We start from the raw sequence: 22,877 nt of genomic DNA, 5'->3' as shown, positions 1-22,877 counted from the left end.
GAAAATCTTGAAGAAAAGGTATACAGACAAATAGGAATCTGAAAGACCATTCAAAATCAACAAAGAAGAAATCAGAAGTTAATGGTAAACTTGGACATTGTATGGGAGACAACTGGGAAATGAGATACTGATGAGATAATACTATTTCAGCAGACACATATAAGGAGGAGATATATGTACACATATGTAGGAGGGAGATATAATGAAAAGTGAGGAGGTAGCAATGCTCTGGGTGAATCAAACTGCACTATTTTATTCACATTCTAGGCACCATGGCTCAATCCCTAGATAAATATTTTTTTCTTGACATTCCATGTATATTGGGATATTGGATAGGCTTCTGTAAGTCTATCCATGTATACATATATTAGTGCATATCTGTCTATGCATGAGTATATGTGTACATTTCAGCACTTTTGTTACAAGACTGTCTTTTCAATAGATGTAAAATCTGTGTATTTACTTTTAATTCACCAAAAAGAAAAAAAAAAAAATCTGTGACCTTTCTCTGTCATATATTCTTCTTCTTCTTCTTTTTTTTTTTTTTTTTGTGAACATAAGCTATTTTCTAACACACTTACATACCCACAATGTCACTGACCATTTTACTTAACATTTATTATATTACCAGGATAAAAATTCTTCCTAAATTAAAGCCCTAGATTCTTAGAGCTAATCCTGAAGAAAATCATCCCACGAAAAGACACTACCAAGATTTTATGTTATATCTGTCCTATTTTTAAACATTAAATTGGTCTAGCTGCAGAGCCCAAGACTGTCCCATAGGATTTACTTTAGAACATGGATGCAATTGGAGGAACATTTAATGCTCATATTAGTTTAGTCAGAGGTCAATGTTAATCTAAGGAACTATAATACAAAGAAAACCAATTTACAGACAAGTTACTCCAAAGTTGATCAAGACAACAGAAATAAAATTTAGAATTTAAGGGAAGACTTAGACAAGTGACAAGGAAGGTGATAATACTAGCTATTTTTAACATAGATTCTACATGACTTTCAGGCAAGAAAAAATGATACAGTGAAGAGGAAAATAAGATGCACAATACATTAACTGATCCCCAAATCCTGCTTGTTCTAATTTAAATTCAAATTCTAAAAATTCTAATTCCTACCATAACCACACTGACTTGCTGCTTTAAATGTAATGTAATCAAAAGCTTCATTAAGCATTCTTAAACTTAAGCATTCTTCTCTTTTTTAATACTCCTTTTTTCCCAATGTTTTGCTTGAGCCTTGGATATTGTTTTGCAAAACGTAAGTTATTTTTGCTCAGGTAGTGTGAGACTAGTACATGGTTTACTGTTTCTTTTCTATTTGAAACAGCCATTATTCAAGGGTTAGAAAATTGATTTCGAGAACTAACTTTAGATGCTCCTGGGGCTTAATTCAAGTTTCATCTTTGTTTCATAATTCCCAACACCATTTCTTAAATGGTAATTGGTATTATATTTTGCAGTCTCTGCTACATACAAGAAGAAAACTCATCACTACCTTAAATAAAAGGAGGCATATCAACAGTCCACTTGAAGAAGTTTGGCCAAATTTCTGCAATTGAAATTGTAATTCTCAAGACTTATGTAAATGCACCTCAGAGCTACTGGGAATGCCCTTTTGAACTGTATTGTTTCACTAGTTTCAAATAACAACTAAAGACACTTCAGAATGGAAACCATCAAGGAGTGGCAGTGATGGAAACACTGATGAGACATTTTAGCGCAGTGTTTGTCCTCATTAATGTCAGAAGTTAAGCAATAAGCAGATTATTCCTCATCCTTTAAGACTGTATCTTTTTCTATTGTTAACATGTACAGTAATTTAACCTTTGTTACAAAAAGTACTTAGATATTTACTGTAAGCATAATGACCTTAAATTCTTCTGAAGCTCTTTTTTAAATTAGTTGTTTATTCTTATGTTAAAAACATTAGGATAGTTATAAAACAGCTTCCGCTTCTTAAAAGAAAGAAAAATAATATGTGTTTTGAATGTATGTTTGGGAACTAAGCTTCTTCAGTAAACCTTGTCTTACATTTATGAGTATTTTCTCTTAGTGGTTTGAAATATAATTATGCTATGCCAGTACTAATAGCAGTAGACCCAAAGAAAATAATTCTTGATGATTTTTTTTCTGAGGGGCAGCCTATCAGGCTGTCTCAGTCTGTCAACACAAATTAAAGGTGATTATTCTTCTATTCATATGCCTAGAATCAACACATCACACACAATGTTTTCATTCCAAAATAGATATTATATTTTTACTCCTGAATAAGAAAAGTAGAAATAAAATAAAAAAAATAATAAAAAAGAAAAACAAGAAAAGAAGAAGAAAGAATCGTCAAGGGTGAGCACTGAGCAAGCAGCTGCGTCTCAGTGTTCATGTGCTGGCTGCACAGTATTATTGTCTGGCTTTTCTGGCTTTCGTCAGAGTCTCACATTTCCTACCTGTCACCACAAGGGGTGTCCAGAACGCGTTGTGAATGTGCAGACCCTATATGCGAGCCGAGCGGGTAGCCTGGCAGTTTAGCCCTGAGTGATGCTGTAAAATTGGAGGAGATATTCTTGCTGCTGCTCTTCAGGGATTGCTGCTGTGGTGGTGGTGGAGGGTGGAGCAGATTTGAAGGTGTGTGTGCATGTGTGAGGAGACGCAAAGAGCATTTGACTGAGATGTCTGGTCACTGAGAAGCGCTGCAAGAAGAGAGATAGGGAGGTAGTAAGTAGAGGCAGGAATAGGACTGAAGTACAGAGCAGCTTTTTCCTAATATAATGATTCTTGTGGATGCTTCAGTGAACGGGAACATGGATTCTGTTTCTGAAATCTTCTTGAAGCTGCTGTTTTTCATGTCTGTTTATAACAGGAGCGTGGTAGTGACCGGAAATAAATGTAAGTATTGCATATGATTTATAACTCATTTTAGAGTGTTTTGAAAACTTCCAGAATATTTTATTTGCATTTAGAGTAAATACTATTATGTGGATTAATGTGTACTGCTTTGAAATCATGACTGCAAATTGCTAGACTGAAAATGTTATAAAATCCCCCCATGTATTTGTATGAGCCTATATACAGGGTATTGTTTATAAAGCTTACATTTAAAGAATATCTGAGAGCGTTTTTACAAAGGGATTTGTGTTCAGACCCATTTTCTCTTTTGTATTCTGTTTATAATTGCAACATTTCCTAAGGAATTATGTCTTACATGGAAATTATTGGCAGATCTCTATTGTATACTGCATCAGCTTGGTTTTTAGCAGTTTATAATTTTGAAAGCTGGTATCTGCATCTCCTGAATTCAGGTGGCATTCAAATAAGTATGATTGACACTATTGTGCAGTTTAACAGCAGTACGAATATAAGAAGGAAAAATTTGGATAACAGGACTTTATGGACTCTGCATTGATTGCTTAGGGAGTATTAACAATACATGGCTAAAGAGGACAATGGTATTAGATCCTACAGAAAGTTTTTAAAAAATGAGTAAATCACAGTTAGCCAGTAGAGTGGTACTGCAAAATTAAAGAGTGATTATAGTTTTAAAGAGAATCTGCCCTCAAGAATGCAATTATCTATCCTAAAAATCTCTGCAACATCTTGAATTAATTATCTTTAAATTAAAAGGAAAAAGAATTTACAGATGAATTAAGTTTTAGGGTTTTTCTCATTCAGTAATTATTCTGAGCTGGTCTTGTTCCATCTGATTAAGCTTTAGCAAGCTGAAGGATTTCATTCAGTATACATGTGGTAGAACAGTTACCTAAATACCAATGCTCATAACCTGAACTGAGCATATTTTTTCCCCTTTCTATTAAGGCACTGGCCATGCATCACAGGGATGGAGTGGGCTGAAGTAATGCTTGTATGGGAAGAAAGAGAAAGCCAAAGGAAGGAGGAATATTAAGGAGTAACCTTACAACCCAGTGGCTGGAAGGGTACAGATCCTTGGAATCATTTGAGCAATAGCAGGGAAGTTTTGAAGCTCTATGTGGGTCTGTAGCCCATGGTTTTGGATGGTTTGTAAACTAAGCATGCTCCCATGAGCCAGACGTTCACACTGCAGCACAAAAATGATCTTGTGCTGTCATTCAGTAATGATATCTCATTTGCTACTCAAGTGCATAGAGTAGCCCTAAACATGAATACTAAGTTCCTGTTGTTAAACACCCTGCTGCAGTCCAGCCACAGCTTTAATTCTCTTCATCATTCTGCATTGTACAGTTTATGAATACATCCATTTTCACAAGACCATGGTAATTGAATTGCACATTAATAGCATTTGGCACTACACACAAAACTAAATCAGTTGCTTACAAGCAGGCATATTAAAACTGTTACAAAAAAGACTTGCAGCACACAGCAAAGCAGTAATGCACTAGAGGTCACTCTTACAATTTAGGAAACAAGGTTGGAGGAAAAGTCTTAAGCTTCTTTGTAATACAGAGTTATGAAAAATAAATCAAGTATGAAATATATTTACTATACAAGTAGCTTCCAAAACCAAGCTAAACTCAAATATGGTTTCAAATGAGTGACTTCAATGAAAAGACTTTTCACATGCTGGTGTTTATATACATATGGTATTTTTATTTATCTCAACTACTGTGTAAAAGCACTTAACAGAGAAAGTAAGAACTCTGTCCATTTTAATGGCAAGGAAATTGATTGTGGGAATATTAAACTAAGCTTGGCCAATCTAGAGTGTATTTCTCATTTTCAGTACCTAAAAAAAATCATTTTGCGTACATATATACAAATGTATGTATGTTTTACTTTGGAAGCAGGAATTTTAGTGTGAGAGAAAGTTTTAAAAATGGTAGTTTTCATATCAGATGTCAAGCTATGAATTTAGTGAATCAGGTACCATAAAATGACCTCCATAGAAGTAATTACTAATTACAGCAGATACATGGCAGCAGCCATTACATACCTCCATGAACTTTATTTACTCATGATGAAATTCCTGACAAGTTGGACAGAAGTTGAAATCCTTTTCAGCGGGTTATTCTGCTATTTACATTACTGTATTCAAATGTGTTCACAAAAACATGTAAAGTTCAGTTTCTGTTTATGAACTTTGATTGACAGCAGGCTGTCAATGATGAAAACTAATGCCATGGTATTTTTATTTTTCCTCTGAAGTATTCTTCCTCCTTTAATTGTATGTCTCCTCCTTAATAACAGATCATGAATACTTCAGCTTGCTATGAACTTCTTCAGAGCCAGCTGCCACTAAGAAAAGTGTAAAGACCTTTACACTTAACCTTGAAGTGTCAGTGCTAATGCTACTAAGTCAGTTCTTTATCAAATATTGATGTGTTTTAAAATATTATTGTTTTAAGGAATACCAGGACTTCTCCTTTCAGTAAAATAATTTTGATGCGTTTAGATATTCTGAAGAGGAAAGACCATACAATTTAGAATATGAAAGTTCATTTGCATGTGGTTTTTATTTGCCTCTGAAGAATAATTCTGACTTTTCCCTACCAAGAGAGGTAATAATTGCTGTTGCAAACTCAACTATTTTAAAAGTTATGTGGTAATGCTGCTTCTTTTAAACTATTTTTAATGCTTTCTCATTCCCCAAAAAATTACACTTCCAAAGCATTGGAAAGAAGTTTGGATTAGACTGTAATGAGGAAGAAACTATACAAGGTCAAATGTGAGCTTTAAATGAGAGATTAAAGAAACTTTTTTTTTTCTCTGGTCTTTTGTTTGTTTCTAGAGGTAATAAAGAATTTTATTTTATGTGAGCTGTCTCTTGTGCTGTAAATCAGAAAGTTACTAAATCAGCCCTTGAGGATTTGCCAGAAATTTATACTTTAATAGATGAAGTTTAAAAAAAAATCTAAAACTGAAGTGTAGCACAAAATGTAATTAAACCCTCTGCGTATAGCAACTCAACTGTGACTACAATTATTAATGTTAGATTTGGTATTGAATAGAAATAAAGACAAGAACCTGGCTGCTTTCCATGTAAATTCACACTTTTTTATACATCTCTTTGTAAAGCTATTTCATTTACAGAGCCTTTTATTTTCTCTGTTCAGACTTTTATACATACACTGAAAAGACTATTATTTCTATGAAGAACAAATTGTTTATTATTGTCTTTTTATAATAATAATATCAATACATTAGATACTAATTATATATTACTATATTTCACTGTACTATTATAATACTATTATTATTATTCTTGTATCAGACTCCCTGCTAAAGTTACAATTGAAGACCTCCACTAAAGCTGGGGGAGAATGACTTAATCATACTGACATTTTCATGTAAAGGATTCCATACTTTGATTATGTTATCACACACAACTCATTGTACAAGTAGTACAGTAGGGAAGATGTTACTTGCAGCAAGAAAAATATTACAATTTAATTTAGAAGATGTTTTGAATTTCCTATAGATGCAGGTAAACTGTATTGAATAGTTGCATATATTCTGACAGCTTCATGGAACTGGATTTAAAAAATATTAGAATGTTTTTCAAAACCAATTTAAATTAATATGTAATTCTTTTTCCACTAATTTGTGGCTGATATGAAATCTAAGAGAAAGAGAAAATAGAAATATCTTTAATTTTCCTTTAGCCTCATTAATACTTATCTTCTGTTTTTATTGCCTATCTCTTCTCTGAGATAGCAATGGAGAGCACATCGCAGAGATCATGTCATCTCTGGGCAGTTACTTACATGAATGAAACATTACAGAAATAACAAAAGCTTTCATATAGTAAACTAGTGCCAATGGAAGCACCTACCAGAATGTATTTCAGACTTTCAAGGTTGAAAATTCACAGGAACACCTTCCATGTATTGCACGGAATATAATTAACAATTTACATCCCATTGCTCTAATTTTTCAAATTCACATTAACATATTTGTCCGTGGACTCAATTAGAGTAATGAATGGAGTAAATCTGATGATAGTTAATGGATAGTGACAGACAAGTAATGGCAAGTAAGATTAAATCACATACCACAAAAAAAAAAAAAAAAAAAAAAAGCAGATTGTTGTAGGTATAGTATGTTATCAGGTTAATTGATAACTTTTCATTGCATATTAGCATCCATTGCATTTAGTTCAAGTACTATTTGCCATGAAGGGGTTTCACAGTAATCACTGATTTCTTCGGAATGTGATAATAAAGTATTAATGACCATTCTGCTTTCTTTACACGACTGTCATTTGTAGGCATAAATTCATAACCGCCAAGAAGGAAGACAACATTTAACTAAGTTGTTTTACCCAGTTTTCGATGCTTCACAAAGTACAGGATATTTCTATTATTTTATATGGGTTGAAATGTTAAAATAAATAGTTTTTCTGAATGCTTCTGCAAAGCAGTATAAAATGACACGTTATATGTTTGTGTATCTCATCTGATATATTTGACAGTTCATTAATTCATTTTCTGTAAGAACTTCAGCAATCAAAACTCAATAGCTTCAACCAAATTCAACTAGGAAAAAACAGAGAAAATCTCTCCTACTCTTTGCAATCCAACTAAGCAAATCAAATAACATTTGAAAATACTTGAGAAATCTTGTTTTAAATACTGGCTATCTCTTCCCTCAAGATGAACCTCCAATTCTGTGCTACTCATAAACATGCAAGATTAATGTTCAACATTAAGGATTAGAGTTCTGTTTGGTGTGAAAATTTGAATGGTTCCTCAGTACTTTTATGGATTTCTATCTTTTTAGTTGCTCGCAATATCGTTGGTTATAGCAGAGGTTTGAGCAGTGAGACCAATCACTGAGAGTTACTCAACTGATATACCATGACAGGAGTCTATGTCCTAAAAGACACTAGACAACTTGCTATCTTATATGATAAAGAAATATATTTTTTTAATTAGATATGCCTGTAGGTGCATCCAGAACTACACTTTGATTTTAATTAAGAGGCTTGAAGTGTAAAGCTATTTTTTTCTCTTCCTTCTCAGTTTTCAGTCATATTATAAAGGTAGAAGGAAAAATCAAACATCAAGTGAGAATTTTATGATTTAAATTTTTTGTACAATTGTTTGGATTTTGTTTATTTTGTTTGTTTGTTTTCCCTGATGTTAAATATGACTAAAGTTAAGTGTTACAGTGGATTGGTTTGCTAGTCCTTTAATATAAAACACATATACAATGTGCATAATTTATAAGTTGAAATTTTGACAGTGAAGGCCTGTGCAAGAGCTCTAGATTAAATAGAAGAAGTAAAGATGTGTTTCAGTATAATGCCATTTATTATATAATTCTCATTATAATAAAAGTTGTCTCATAAACCTGAAAATAAAAATGATAAAGTTACAGGATGTTGTCATAATGAAAATGTTTTTTTTTCTTTTTTTTTTTTGCTTTTGTAGAAAAGTGCAGTGGTAGCACTAGGACATAAGCAGTATTGGTTATAAGAGATACCAACCGTAGTTTATATTTATAGACTTGCTCCTAATTAATGCTATATTACATGTTTGATGTATGTACGTACAGGTATAGCATTAAAGAGTTATATTTGTAAATTTTTCAAAGGAATACCATATAGGACTCCTCTGTGAGTTAAAACCTGCACCACTAACCTTGAATGAAATCTGTGAAATGAAAAAAAAGTTTGATGTCCAATTATTTTACTCTTCATAAAACAATTTACAGTGTTTATTACAAGTCGCTATGTCTTTATTAGTAAGCAAAATGTGATGAGAACTAGGTTGTAAAAATGATACAATTTATATTCTATTTCAAGTATGTTTTCAGAGCAATAATTTGAAAAGTGATTGAAATCCTAAAACCATATGTCATTTAAAATAGATTAAACTTCAGTAACTACAGAATTATAATTTAAATATGATGCCTAGTTAATAGATTAGTTAAAAGAAAACAGAACACAACCCCTGTCTAGGGTTTTACATTACAAATGACAGAGAGAGAAAAAAAAAATATCCGGCTGTGTACCAGGTCTAATTATTTTTTACTAAGTATATCTCGTTTCTAGAAGTCAATAAAAGGTTACTTCTTGTTCCTTGCTAACAGAGTGCCTGTTTGCTTTTATGACAATCTTTGAGAAATTAGTACATTTACTTATGTAATCTTGAGTTAAATCAGATCAGAAACAGCATGTTGGAATATTTGAATTTACTTTTATAACTTAGTATCATTCTTTATTCAGTTGCCAACTGAAGTAGGTCTTTTTCAGGCTTCTATTTGTCCACTTTTAGATCTAAATAAAAATAATTTTCCAAAAGATAAGTTCTTCCTAAAAATATGATGCTATAAAGAGCTTTTTTTATTATTATTTTTGGTTTAAAATCTGTGCACCAGAAACTCCCCATCTAAGTTTTTTACTTATTTTAAACAAAATCAGCTGAAGTGTTATGAATGATGTGGTTAAGCGAGGTATAAAAATGTAATTCTTCATGCCTTGTTAACTAATAGCTTCACTATAGGAGTGAATCAAAGATGTTGTTAGATAAGGTTTAAGTCAGAGATGTTAACGTATGACAGCAAGAGTAAGCTCTTTAAGGGGTAATGTACAATATAAATATGGTTCTTTAGCCAAACTGTGTTCCATGTGGGAAGCGTTTGGTTAATTTATCTGTATCTTCTGAGTGTTAGACTGGATATACTATGTTAGATTGAATGTGCTCAATATGCTTATTCTGTAATTATCTGAAAGTTCTGAGGCAAGGTCAGAGGAAATGGTTTACCTCAAGATTACAAATTATGATGAGGGCATATGATGTTTTCTGTTATGCAGCAAAAATAAGAAAATTTTAATTGAAAGCTGAAATACATTGGCACTTAAAAATAACGAGTAGGAGTTGCAGACAGGAGATTTTTTTTCTTGAAATTTTGCTGCTTCACTAATTAGCAAATATCTCTTTTGAGATAAATGCTGAAATCTGTTTGTTATAAACAAACAGGGATAGAAAAAGTGGATTTTTTTCTGTCTAAATTTAAAAGTCTAGAACCAGAACATCTGCCTCTAAGATATCAAAGTCCTGTTTTAGTCAGTGGAGAGAAAAAAAAAGTACCAGCATTTAATGGTTGTTATAGTCTAACTTTTAGAGAAGATAGACCTTTTATACTCTGAAAGAGCAAACTGTCTCTCAGTGTTATTTCTCCCAACCGTGCCAATTTACTATGTAGATGGAAATAGTTTTGTAATCATAGTGAGACTTAGCTTTTTTTTTTTTCCAAGAAAGATTTCTTTTAAAAATCGATAAAAAACAATATTGTATTTCAGTGTCCTTATTCAACAAAAGCTTCTAGGGAAATCAGTGGGAGTTTTGCCTAAATAAATATTGAATAAAAGCTTTAGAAAGAATGAGCTGAATATTCATTTTTCTCTGATGTGCTGCATAGTTTTAATATAACTAGTCTCTTTAGTTCTTTTCAATGCACCAATCTTTTCTTTTTGTCTTGTTTTTAGAACTCAGATACAGCATTGTGTAACAAACAAGGATTATTCATTTTTTCCAGTTGACAAAAAACATATATGAGCAGGAAAAGACATTTAGAATTTTATCTAGTTCATGTGGTTAGGTAATTCATATGCCTGCAGTAAAAAAAAGTACTGTTCTCTTTTTCTAAGCCATTAGTAAAATTAAAAAAAATAAAATAAAAACAAAAAAAAAATAATGATGATTGATTTTAATTTTCAAAAATGGAATAGTCTTTCCTGTACTGAGGACTCCACATCTGGACGCTGTGCTCCTGCTGAGGTCTCACCAGCACTGAGTGGCAGAATCATTTCCCTCAACCTGCTCGTCACACTTCTGACACAGTCCAGGATACAGTTGGCTTTCTGGACTGCGAGGACACATTCCTGGGTAACATCCAGCTTTCCAGTCACCGTTACCCCCAGGTCTCTTTTGGCAGGACTGCTCTCAATTCTTTCATCCCCCAGCTTCTATTAGTAATGAGAGTTGCCTCAAGCCAGGTGCAAGACCTTACACTTGGATTCTTTGAACCTCATGTGGTTCAGTTGGTCCCACTGCTTAAGCCTGTCTAGATCCCATCTAGTGGCATCCCATCCCTCTGATGTGTCAACTGCACCCCACAGCTTGGTGTCATCAGCAAACTCGCTGAGGGCGCACTCCACCCCATTGTCTATGTTGCTAATGAAGATACTAAAGAGTATCCTCCCCAGCATTGATGCCTGGGGGACACCACTCATGACCAATCTCCATCCAGACATTGAGACACTGATTTCCACTTTCTGAACTCAATCCTGTATCCAGTTTTTATCCACTGAATATTCCACCCATCCAATCTATGTCTTTCTAATTTGGAGAGAATGATGTTGTGGGGTAATGTGTCAAAAGCATTACTGAAGTCTAGATGGATGATATCAGTGTCTTCTCCCTTGTCCATTGGTGCAGTGACACAATCGTAAAAGGCCATTGGGTTGGTCAGATAGAACTTGCCCTTAGTGAAGCCATGTTGATTCTCTTGAATCACATCCCTGCCTTCCATGTTTTGTAGCATAGATTCCAGGAGGATCTCTTCCAGAATATTCCCTGGCACAGAGGTGAGAATGTCAGGCTGATATTTCCCAGGGGCATCTTTTTTACTCTTCTTAAAAATGGGCATATTTCCTTTTTCCAGTCACCACGGACTTAATCTGATTGCCATGACTTTTCAAACACAATAGAGAGTGTTTTGGCACCCACATCAGCCAGTTTCCTTGGAACTCTGGGTTGCATCTCATCGGGACCTATAGATTTGTGGATGTTCAGTTTCCTCAGATGGTCACAAACCTGATCTTTGCTTACAGTAGGAGGGATGTTGCTTCCCCAGTCCTCTCTTACCAAATCAGAAGTTTGAAGGCTGTATGGCAAGCAGTTATCAGGGAAGACAAAAGCAAAATTTATTAAGTATTTCAGCCTTCTCCTTAAGTAAATAGTTTTCTTAAGTATTCTTAAGTAAATAGTAAGGTAAACTATGGTAAAAGCCATGATGGTAGAGACAGTGCTTTCTCCTCCTGTCTGTGTAGTTACTGCTTACAGATTTTACGTAAGTTTGTTTCACGGAAAGGGCAGCAATGTATTGAATTCTGTGTAGATATCCTAGGTAAGGATGGTTTGAAAAATTCTGATACAGAACTCCCTGATCTAACTCTCATCTCAAGAAAAGTGAGTGTGTGAGATGAAGATACTGAAGGGGAAAGTCTCTGTTTTGATGTTCGTAATTAAGTATTCATAATGTCTCAGTGAATGTATTTCTAAGATTGTGCCACAGGTGCTGAGAATATGTGAGTGGAATCAGGCCATGTTAAGTGTCAGTTTGTAGTGGTGTCTACTAAAAATCAATGAAATTACTCACATGGTTCAAAAATCTGTTGGTGTCAGTAAATTGATAGCTGGATCACAACATCCTTCTTACAAAATGCCATGTATGATTTTCATATTTACATATTTGATTTTATGGTTCTTTGTATCCATTTGTTTGGATGTTTTAACACCTTACAAGCAGAGATATATAAATATGAATATAGACAGAAGTAGAAATGACAGAAATAATAGATGAAAATACAGGTATAAAAATATTAATGTATTTTGGATGGGAGATACATCTTTCATTTTTATACTTATGCTTGACAATAGCAAATGTGCTACTTTTTACTGATTATATATGTAGTTACTTATTTATAGCATGTGCTGTGGTTTATATAGAAGTACATTAAACATCTAAAGTTGGATGTCTCGTTTTCTGAGTTACTCACTTTGGATGAGTTTAACATAAAATAATCTTAAATGTGGAAGACTCATCTCCAGGAGAACAATATAGTGTTCTTACGGCCTTTGTATTCCCACCTTGCCTTTGCTGATAGTTATGTGTAGGAATAAAAGGTGTGATGGCAGTTTTCTACAGACTTTGGGAACCCTCTTCTGGAACTCTGTGAAAACCAGAACTGTAACTGTGGTAAGTTTCAGTCAGATAATCAGATTCACATTCCACATATTGAGGATACGGACTGAGCCAATGATTCTGGTTAATCCATTTTCCAAAGAGTTGCCTCCACATCCATTCATTATTACTCATTAGATAAGATTGAATCCTGTCCTTTTGTTGAATTTGATATATTTGCCCCTAAAAGTACCTTTAGGTGGCTTTCCTCTGTACCAGGTACAGTTTATGCCGTTTTACAGTTTATGCATATCCATGCCATTTTGGCTTTGAGTAATGCATATTATTGACAACTGCAGAGGAAAGGCAGCAACACAAGTCAATATGCTCATCACCAGTACAGTCACCAGTGTTGAGAAAACTTCAGAATCGTTGGTTCCATTGATTCTGCTGTCTTGGCAGAATATCTGTCTCTTGGCAACTTCTTCACTCCTGTATACTTAATCCAGTTGGTTCATTTGTGATCTTGACTGCAGTAAAAGTTGTCAGCAGCTCGTGGAATTGTCCATTTCACTTTTCTTCCAATGGCTGACATGAAAAATCTTTAATATACAGCCAGCCTCCTTGTTTAAAGGGGTGAATTGGTTGAGCTAAGCCCCTATTTCTGACTCCCAAAACTGTTTTGTTAATTTTGCCACTGATTTTGCAGTGCAGTCATCTGTATTGATAAATAGTTCATTCAGATCCTCGCTTTTAAACTGATATCTTGATAAGATCTATCATACAGTATTTCAAAAGCACTCAAACTCTCTTTACATCTTGGTTTTACCCTAATTCTCTACAAAGCCATAGAGGGTGCTTGAAACCAATATAAATTAAGTTCCTGACAGATTTTAGTTATCTAATGTTTTATCAAATAATTCATCTTTTCCACTAGCCCACTAGCTTATGGTAGGTAGGTCAATCAAATCCCAGCATTTTACCAACTTCTTCTATCAGTCACTTGAAATAGTTTGATGATACCATGACAGGTACCTCGATGAGGTATTACTTCATTTAACATTGCTCTTGTAACTTCTTCTTGCCTTATTTTTTCTACAAAGGGAAGCTTTTGGCCAACCTGAAAATATGTCTGTCAGCACAAGTAAGTACCAATACCCCCTTTTTATAGGAAGTTCTGAGAAATGTATTTGCCATTTCTGTCCTGGAATTTTCCCTTTCCCAATAGACCCAACTTGTACCCTGTTTCTGCTGTGGGGATTGTTCTTCAAACAAATTTCACATTGTTGAGTAACCTGATTTACTGTGATATACAGATTCAACTGACAATGACTTTGTTCAAATATTTATAAAGAGTGTCTGTTCTCCAATGTGTTTATTTATGTTCCCTTAGAACCAATTCCAGTAAGATTCTAAAGGGCACGACAATGTGTCCATTAGGTGTATATGCCCATTTGTTGGTTTGCTCCTTTCCTTCTAAATCATTAATTAAATTTCTACCTTCTTTAGAATATTTTCTGGTTCTGGTTCATCAGTTTGAAGTTTATCGTCTGGAATTAAAATAATTTTTTTAACCAGTTTCTTTTCATTCAACTGCCTGTTTTGCCATCTGATCCACCATCTTATTTCCAGTTTTCTGTATAGCGTTACCTTTCTGATGACCTCTGCAGTGTATAATAGCCACTCTCTTTTACAGCTTTCAGAAGATGCAAAATTTCTTTCGTATGCTTAATTTGCATCCTTGTTCTGTGAGCAATTCTTGCTCTTACCAAATGTCACAAGGTTTTTCTTGTTGGCAGGTAGATCCTATTACTGTTACAAAATCAGCATCTACGGGTAATATTTCTTGTTTTGGAACAGAGAAATAATCACTAGTATCCACCAGAAAATCAACCGTTTTACCCTCCCTAGCTCCAATTTAACCAGTGGATCTACTATGGTAGACTCACAAGGTTCCCATAATTCAGGTTCTTCAGTCAGAGGTGGTTCCCTCCCCCTCAACTTGGGACAGCTTCTCCACAAATGTCCCATTTTCCTGCAATTTGCACACCCCTTTTAGTCCACGGAACCCTTCCCCCCCACACAACATCTAGGGTGAGGCTGACAAATACGCACAAACCAACAGAAAAGGAGAAGAATGGCAGGGCTGCCCAGACCTTCATTTCAGCAGAATCTGGAAGTTCAACAGGGGGTCTGAGGGCAGAGAGGGATGTCACAGATAGAAATGTACCCGGCTTGAAAAACTTTATGAACAGGTGACAAGGTTGCAATAGGTAATTCTCAGGCTGAGAAGTAGCTAGTAATCAGAGACAAAGATGTGTGATATCATGCAGAGACAAAGGTAGACTAGCAGCCCACTCTTAAGTCCCAGGAAGGGAAGAAGCTGAGAAGTCATCATACGCTGAGAAGATGGCAACTAAATGCACGATGAGTGATATTGGAGACTTGTCTCTGCTCAGAGCAGAAGGACTGTCCTTATTCCCACCCCTGAGGTCTCCCTAAGCTAAGATACAAAGCTCTGAGGATGGAAAAAGACAAATGTAGACAACAGTTCTGAACCAGAAAGAGACAACCATGTTAGAATGATCCAGCTGAAGATCTGAGTCAGAAATAGTAGGGACAAAGAAAGGTGAAGAGACTTAGTAATTGGAGAATCCTCACTGAAGAGACCTGAGGCACCTACTTGGCTCTGAGATAATCTCTCTGTAGAGATTTGCTGCCTGCTGATAACATGCATTTGGAAGATGAGGAAAAAGCTACCAGCTGTGACAAAGTGAGAGGACTGCTGTCTGCTCCTGCTTTTTCAAGCTGGATCACAGCTTGGAAGCTGCAAGTAGAAAACATTTGGAAAAATGTTACATCCCTTAGAGATGTTGAAGTGATTTGGAGCACAGGTAGTGTTCTCCTCAGTCCTCCTGGAAGGACACTGAGACCTGGGTAGAAGGAGGAGAATGGATCCATTGAATGAATGACTGCATGGATGGTGTCACACTCATGGTTTCAAGGTACCTTATCTTGGATGCACTTTGAAAAACTGATGTTGAACGGGATGCAACTGACCAGGAGAGTAAAGAACATACTGAGCAGCAAGATGGCTGGGCTGATCACCAGAATTGCAAAGTAGATTTTATGGAAGAAAGATGTATACTTCTGAGAAACGGAGAAGATCCAGGGAACAATGTCACTTCAGGAAGCAGCAGAAGAAAACCTCGAGTTGTCCCAGGAGAGTTTGGAAGAGCACCTCTGAGAAGGTACTGTATCACCGTACAGACTGGATGAATTGTCACTACAACAGTGCATACAGCATGGGGAATAAGCAGGAGGAGATAGAAACCACGGTACAATTAGAAAGCTATGACTTGCTGTCCTAGACACATGGTGGGATGAATCACACAGCTGTAATACTGTGATTGTGGGTTACAAGCTTAAGAAGTGGAAGAAGTGGATTGATTGTGAGGAGCACCTCTGAGAAACAGCCATGTCCAGGTTGAGATCTTCAGGGTAAAAACAGGGGACCAGGTCAAGACATGGTAGTTGTCGAGGTCTAATTCAGGCCGCTTGATCAAAGGGAGCCTGTTGATGAGATCTTCAGCTGCAAGAGGCTTTGTGCTTTCAGGCTCTTACTCTGGTAGGGGATTTCAACTACCCAGATATATGCTGGAAAATATTACAGAAGACTACAAGCAGTCTGAGAGACTCTTGGAGACAATTTAGGTTATCTTTCTGGTCCATTTATTGAACAGAGTATCCATAGTAGACCACAAAATAAAATAAAATAAATAAATAAATAAGCAAGCAACCAAGCCTCAACGTCTGCAAGATAAGACTGTTTCCATGACAACAAATTGAAGGCTGAATACAGGGCAAAAGAGGGGTCTTATGAAAAAACAAATGGGATGACCCTGTTTGTCCAAAACATGTCTGTTTTCCTTGAGAAAGTTTTGGCTGAAAACTTGTAAAAGAAGCTTGTTCATTGCTGACTTGTTTGTTTACTAACTTGGAGCAGCACATCTTCAAATCCAGCAGTCATAAAATGTTGCTTGAGAAAATCTGAGTTGTTCAAAATTTCAAAAATTTTGATGCTTTTGGATGATCACTGTAACAGACTGAGGACATAATTCTGCATAGTTGTACAGAGATTGTCATTAAAATTGATGATTGTGTTTGGATCTTGAGTTTTTTCTTACCTTCTTCTAACTATTGTGATTTGCAAATCTGGTTACCTGTTCCTTCCTTCATGGGTTGAACATCAGCTCGAGCTGGTGTCTGCTTAATGGATCTGATGCTTGCAAAAAAAATCACGCAATCATAGAGGTTGGAATGCAGCTCTAGAGGTCATCAAATCGAACCCCCTCTGCCAGAGCAGGCTCCCTACATTATGTTGCACAGGTACACATCCAGATAGGTCTTCACTATCTCCAGAGAAGGATACTCCACAGCCTCTCCAGGCAGCCTGTTCCATGGCTTCATCAACCTCACTGTGAAGAAGTTATTTTCTCATACTTGTGCAGAACTTCCTGTGCTCCAGTTTATGGCTCTTTCCCCTTGTGCTGTCCATACAGACCACTGAAAAGAGGTTAGCCATATCCCTTTGTCTCCCACACTTGTATTTAATAAGATATTTATACTGATATTTATAAATAGTAATTCGATCCCCTCTCAGTCTTTTTTTTTCTCAAGTCTGAACAGACCACCAGGTCACCCAGCTTTTTCCCATAAAGGAAATGCTCCAGGTCTTCATCATATTTGTTGCCCTCTGCTGGACTCTTTCCAGGATATCCTTGTCTTTGTTGTACCTAGGAGCCCATAGCTGTATACAGTACTCCAGCTTACGCCTGGCCAGAGCGAAGGAGAGGGGGAGGAACAGTTCCTTTGTCCTGCTGGCTGTGTTCTTTTTAATTCACCCCAGGATGCCATTGGACTTCTTGGCCACCAGGGGACATTGCTGGCTCATGGCCAACCTGTCATCCAGCAGGACCCACATGTTCTCCACAGAGCTCTTCTGTCTTGTCAGATGCTCCTCCCAGCTTTGTATTGTTGATGTAACATCATTAAAGAAGTTAAGATTGGAGGCAGTCTGGGCGTTAATGACTGTGTCCTGGTTGATATTATGGCTGTAAGAAATATGTCAGAGATTAGAGACTTGAGAAGAAGTGAACTAAACTTAAGAAGAGTGAAATTCCATCTGTTTATGGAATTATTAGAGGAGATCCCCTGGCAATTTGTCCTAAGGGAATAGAAATTGTAAGGAACTGAAAGATCTTTAAGGACGCTTTTCTGAGAATACAAGAGCTCCCTAACCCCAAGCAGAGGAGTCAGGAAAATGACATTACTGAGCATGGACCTGATGGTAAACTGAGGAAAAAGAAGGAAAATTATAGGCAATGGAAGCAGGGATGTGCCCTGGAAAGAATACAGGCATGCTATCTGGACGTGTAGAAATGAACATGTACAAGTCTATTGTGCCAGATGATGTATATACCAGGTTCTTGAAGGAATGGCTAATGCGATTGCCAAGCCACTCTCCATTGTATTTGGAAAACCGTGGCTGTCAGGTGGAGTCCCTGGTGACTGGAGATAGTGAAACACCACTGCTATTTTTAAGAAAGGGAGAAAAAAGACATGGGAAACTACAGGCCTCAGGTGAGCCTCACATCTGTGCCAGAGAAAATCATAGAGCAGATCCTTCTGGATGATCTACTAAAGCACACATAAGGCATGGAGTTTATCTGAGACAGTCAGCACGACTTTATCAAAGTCCAGTCATGCCTGACCAGTCTGGTATCCTTCTACAATGGAGTGATAGGTTGACAAAGGACGGACAGCTTATTCTGTCTACCTGGACTTGACATGATCTCACACAACGTGTTTATCTCTGAATTGGGGAGATAGGGATTTGAAGGCATAAATCCTTGGAAGATCGGGAATTGGTAGAATGGTCACAGGCAGTGCACTAAGGTCATTGGATCTGTGGCCATATGGAGACCGATGGAAAGTGATTTCTCCTGAGGGTTTGTCCTGGGACTGTCCTTTTAACTTTTTCATCAACAACATAGTGGGATCAAGTCTGCACTCAGAAAGTTTGCCAGTGACAGTGAACTGAATAGTGTAGTTGACACAAGGAAGAAATTTTATCCAAAGGGGCCTGGACAAGACTAAAATTATTGAAAGATGTTAAAAAATAACAAGGATTTCTATGGATGCATTGTTAAGAAGAGAAAAGCAAAGGAGAATGCATCCCCCCAATAAATGAGGAGGGACAATTGACAATATCAGACATAGAGAAGAATGAGGTTCTTTGTATTAGACTTCACTGGCACTCAGGATTCTGATAAGTCTTGTATCTCTGAACCTCTAGGCCAGAGTTGGAGTAGAAAAATCCCTCCTACTGTAAGAGCAGAGCAAGTCCGAGAGTTTTGACAAGTCTGTGAGGTCAGGTGACATGCACCCCAGGATCCTGAAGTAACTACTGATGTAGTTCTGAAGCCATTCACCATTATCTTTGAATAGTCATGACAAAGTCCCGGGTGACAGGAGGGAGGGAAATACCCATCCTATTTTTTAAGAAAGGGAGAAAAAGAACACGGGAAATTACAGACTCATGAGCCCTTGTATGTTCCTGGAAAGATATGGAGCAGATCTTCCTGGAAGATATGTTAAAAAAAATACAAGACAAGGAGATGAGCCTTGTCATTGAAAGCAGCCTTGCAGAAAGGCTTTGGAGGTTCTGGTGGGCAAACATCTCGATGTAAGCCAGCAGTGTGCACTTGAAGCCTGGAATACCAGCTAAACTAAGGGTGCCTCAAGAGAGAGGTAGTCAGTAGGGCAGGGGAGATGATTGTCTTTCTTTGCCCTGCTCTTGAAAGGTCCCATCTGGATAAATGCATCAGGGTTTGGGGCCCTGAACACAAGGAAGGTGTGCAGCTGCTGGAGCAGATACAGAGGAGGACCAGGATGATTGGAGGGCTGATAAGGTTAGATTTTATATATATATATAATATATATATAAGGTTGAGGGAGCTGGGCTTAGAAGAGAAGGCTCTGGGGAGACCTCATTGTGGCCTTCCTGTACTTGAGGGGAGCTTATAAATAGGAGAAATACTGACTTTTTATATGGTCTGTTAGAACAAGAGGGATAGCTTTAAACTGTAAGAGGGGAAATTTAGGTTAGATGTTTAGAAGAAATTCCTTTCTCACAGCTGGTGAGGCACTGGAACAGGTGCCAAAGAAGCTGTGGATGCCCAATTCCTGCAGGAGTTTAAGATAAGGTTGTGTGAGGGCCTGGGTTACCTGAGTGGCTCTCAACTCTGCCTACATCAGAAGGTTTGGAACTAGATGATCTTCAAGATTCCTTCCAATCTAACCAAATTGTATGATTCTATGATTCCACCATGCCATTCAGAGGCAGTAGGTAGAAGATCAGCAGAGGAGATGTTTTTATTTTAATTTTGTTCTCGTGGCCTTAGTCTGTTATTAACTAAAAATAGATCATACTAATCTTTGCTGAGTCTGTTTTGCCTATGATGGTTCTTTATGAGTGAGCTCCTTCTCCTAATCAGAAATCATGAGCTTTTTCATTGTCATATTTTTCCTGCCCTGTTCTCTTATGGAGGAGAAGTAAGAGAGTGGCATGGTGGTGCTTGGCTATCAATATTTAGCCACTTCGGTTCCTGAACCTTGCTATTTAAACTCAGTACAAAAGTCTGTTTGAGCACGATTGGTAAATAGTGTCATTATTCACTTAAATTCCTGCATCACAATGTATGGTGTGGTCAGTACATTGGAGAGAATGGATGCAACTTTCCCATTTTCTTAATGAAGATACAAACTTACTTATAATAAGTCTAAAGTGGTCGAGTCAGCTCTTTTTGGAGAGACAGCTCCTGGCTTTTGGGTCTCCTCAGAAACTAATTTGTTCCTGTCTTCTGGGCCTTGTCAGCAGATAAGAGGGAGCAGGGAGATGCCAAATTGCATCTTGCCTTCACAAGATAAAATGGTATCATCCCCCAGTCTCTCATACCAGTTATTTGGTCACAAGTCAGATCTTCTGGCAGTAAACTGCTCCTGAACACTCTCCTTCAAAGGCAAATACCCCCAAAGAAGTGTTTTCAAATGTAAAACTGTCCCCGAAGTATTGCCAGCTGGGTGACACCCACTGTGAGAAACACTGACAAAGATTTCTGGTTAGGCAAAGATCTCGGTGATGGCAGCAGATTTTATTCATTATTGCAATAATGGGTGTACCCTCCCTATTGAGAAGGGAGTCATTGCACACCAGTCAGTGAAATTAATTCTGTTATGCACCCTGAACCCAGTGCAGGTAATGTTCTCCTGGTGCTTGCTCATTGGTTGAGCATCTCAGGCTCACAATCGTCATGATGCTGTGACTATGATACATATCTATATAAGGTCAATTTCCAGGTTTTTTACCAAGCTGTTATTTATTTATTTATTTATTTATTTTGTATGTTTTGTACTTTTCTATGGAGATAGAAGGGCAGTGTTTCCAAAAGTTAGCACATTCTTTGTGTTCTGTGCTAGGCTCTCCACACTCTGCAAATTTACTTTATCTTGTTCCTGTCTCACTCACAAGTCAGAATACCCTTGATCTCAACTTTTATCTCTTCAGCAACTTACGGAGAAAAAATAAAATAATAAATAACTGTTTTACAAGAGGGTTTTAAGTTCAGTAAGGCCTACACTACATACAGAAAAATACTGGAAACTTTTACTGCAAAAACACAAGGTACCTCTCACACCCACCACTGGCTTCCTTGTTATGACAGAGTCTTATCTCAAAAAAAATGACTCAGAAAGTAAGCGTTAAGACATGCAAACAATCCACTGTTGTCTTTCACAGCAGGATTTGAGGATTTCAGCTGAAATAAAACTCACTGTGAGCTGGCAGTGTATGCTTGTAGTCCAGAAGCCAAACCACATCTTGGACTGCATTAAAAAAAACACAGGGTGACCAGCAGGTTGTGGGGAGGTGATTTTCCAAGTCTCTTCTGCTCTCATGAGACACCATCTATAGTACTGAAATCAGTTGTTGGGCCCTTAGCATAAAAAAGACATGGACATTTTAGATAGTCCAGGGGAGAGCCACATGATGATCACAGGAATAAAGACCCTCTTATATGAAGAGTGACTAAGAGATCTGGTGTTATGGTTTTATGATTTTTGTTATATTATTGATATTCGACATCATAACATCATGTAGTGTATTGGGAGTTAAAGAGTTAATGCTCTAGCTGCCTGATCATCGATAGTTATGGGTGTACCTGTCTCAGAAGAGAAAAACTGCATTCCCCAGAGGGCTGTGTGATGCCTTGCATTTTTATGTGTTTCCACCCAGAGGGAAAGATAAAAACTGTCTGCGGTCACGGGACTCTCACTTCCCTTCGGGACCGAGCTCGGCAGTGGGTGTTTGTTGCAGCCTTCCGCCTTCAGCGTTAGCATAAGGCCTTCATTTTATCGGACACTCTCTCCTGCTCATTTTATTTGATTCATTAGGCTCAATTCCAATTATATTGTATTATGTTGTGTTATTTTGCATTCCGATATCTTATTTAGTAAATTAGCTTTCCTCCTCAGATCATTGCTGCTGTTTTGTTTCTAGGCCCATCTCCCTTCCTTCCTTTTCCCTTTTTCCTTTCTTGGGGTGTGGCTCCGTGGGTCCCCTGCACCAATTGTCATGGAACTGGGCCAAACCAGCCCATTAACTGTTGACATTACTCTATCTTGCCACAAGCCAGTCACTATCCTGTTGTTTTCAAGATATATCAGAATTCTTCTTCTTGTATTTACATGATGATTCTCTCCTAGACATCTTCCCTTCTGTTCAAGAGACATTTCTTTTGTTAAACAAAGAGCACCAGGAGATATCACATCTTCATGATGCCTCTTCAGATGCAGATACTTCCTTAGGCATGTGATGCGACAAAATATTACATATATATGGTCATACTGGCTAAACATAAATTGTTATTAGCTATACCTAAATTTTGCTAATCA

The 22,877-nt window shown here is 36.9% G+C and overlaps 1 protein-coding gene across 1 annotated transcript in view; it reads left to right on the top strand.

The window, feature by feature from the left end:
- The first annotated feature begins 2,818 nt into the window (after nt 1-2,818).
- CNTNAP4 (contactin associated protein family member 4) overlaps nt 2,819-22,877 on the top strand; it is a 191,889-nt gene continuing 171,830 nt past the window's right edge. Inside the window, exon 1 of the mRNA XM_065740549.1 lies at nt 2,819-2,903. Within this exon, the coding sequence (XP_065596621.1) occupies nt 2,819-2,903 (85 nt within the window). The remainder of the gene's footprint in view (nt 2,904-22,877) is intronic.

Source organism: Cyrtonyx montezumae, unplaced genomic scaffold (genome assembly GCF_038088225.1).
Source record: "Cyrtonyx montezumae isolate F1298 unplaced genomic scaffold, pur_monq_1.0 scaffold_29, whole genome shotgun sequence".
NCBI lineage: Eukaryota > Metazoa > Chordata > Aves > Galliformes > Odontophoridae > Cyrtonyx > Cyrtonyx montezumae.
Note: the sequence above shows the minus strand (reverse complement) of the source record. Positions and strands in the feature narration are given on the sequence as shown.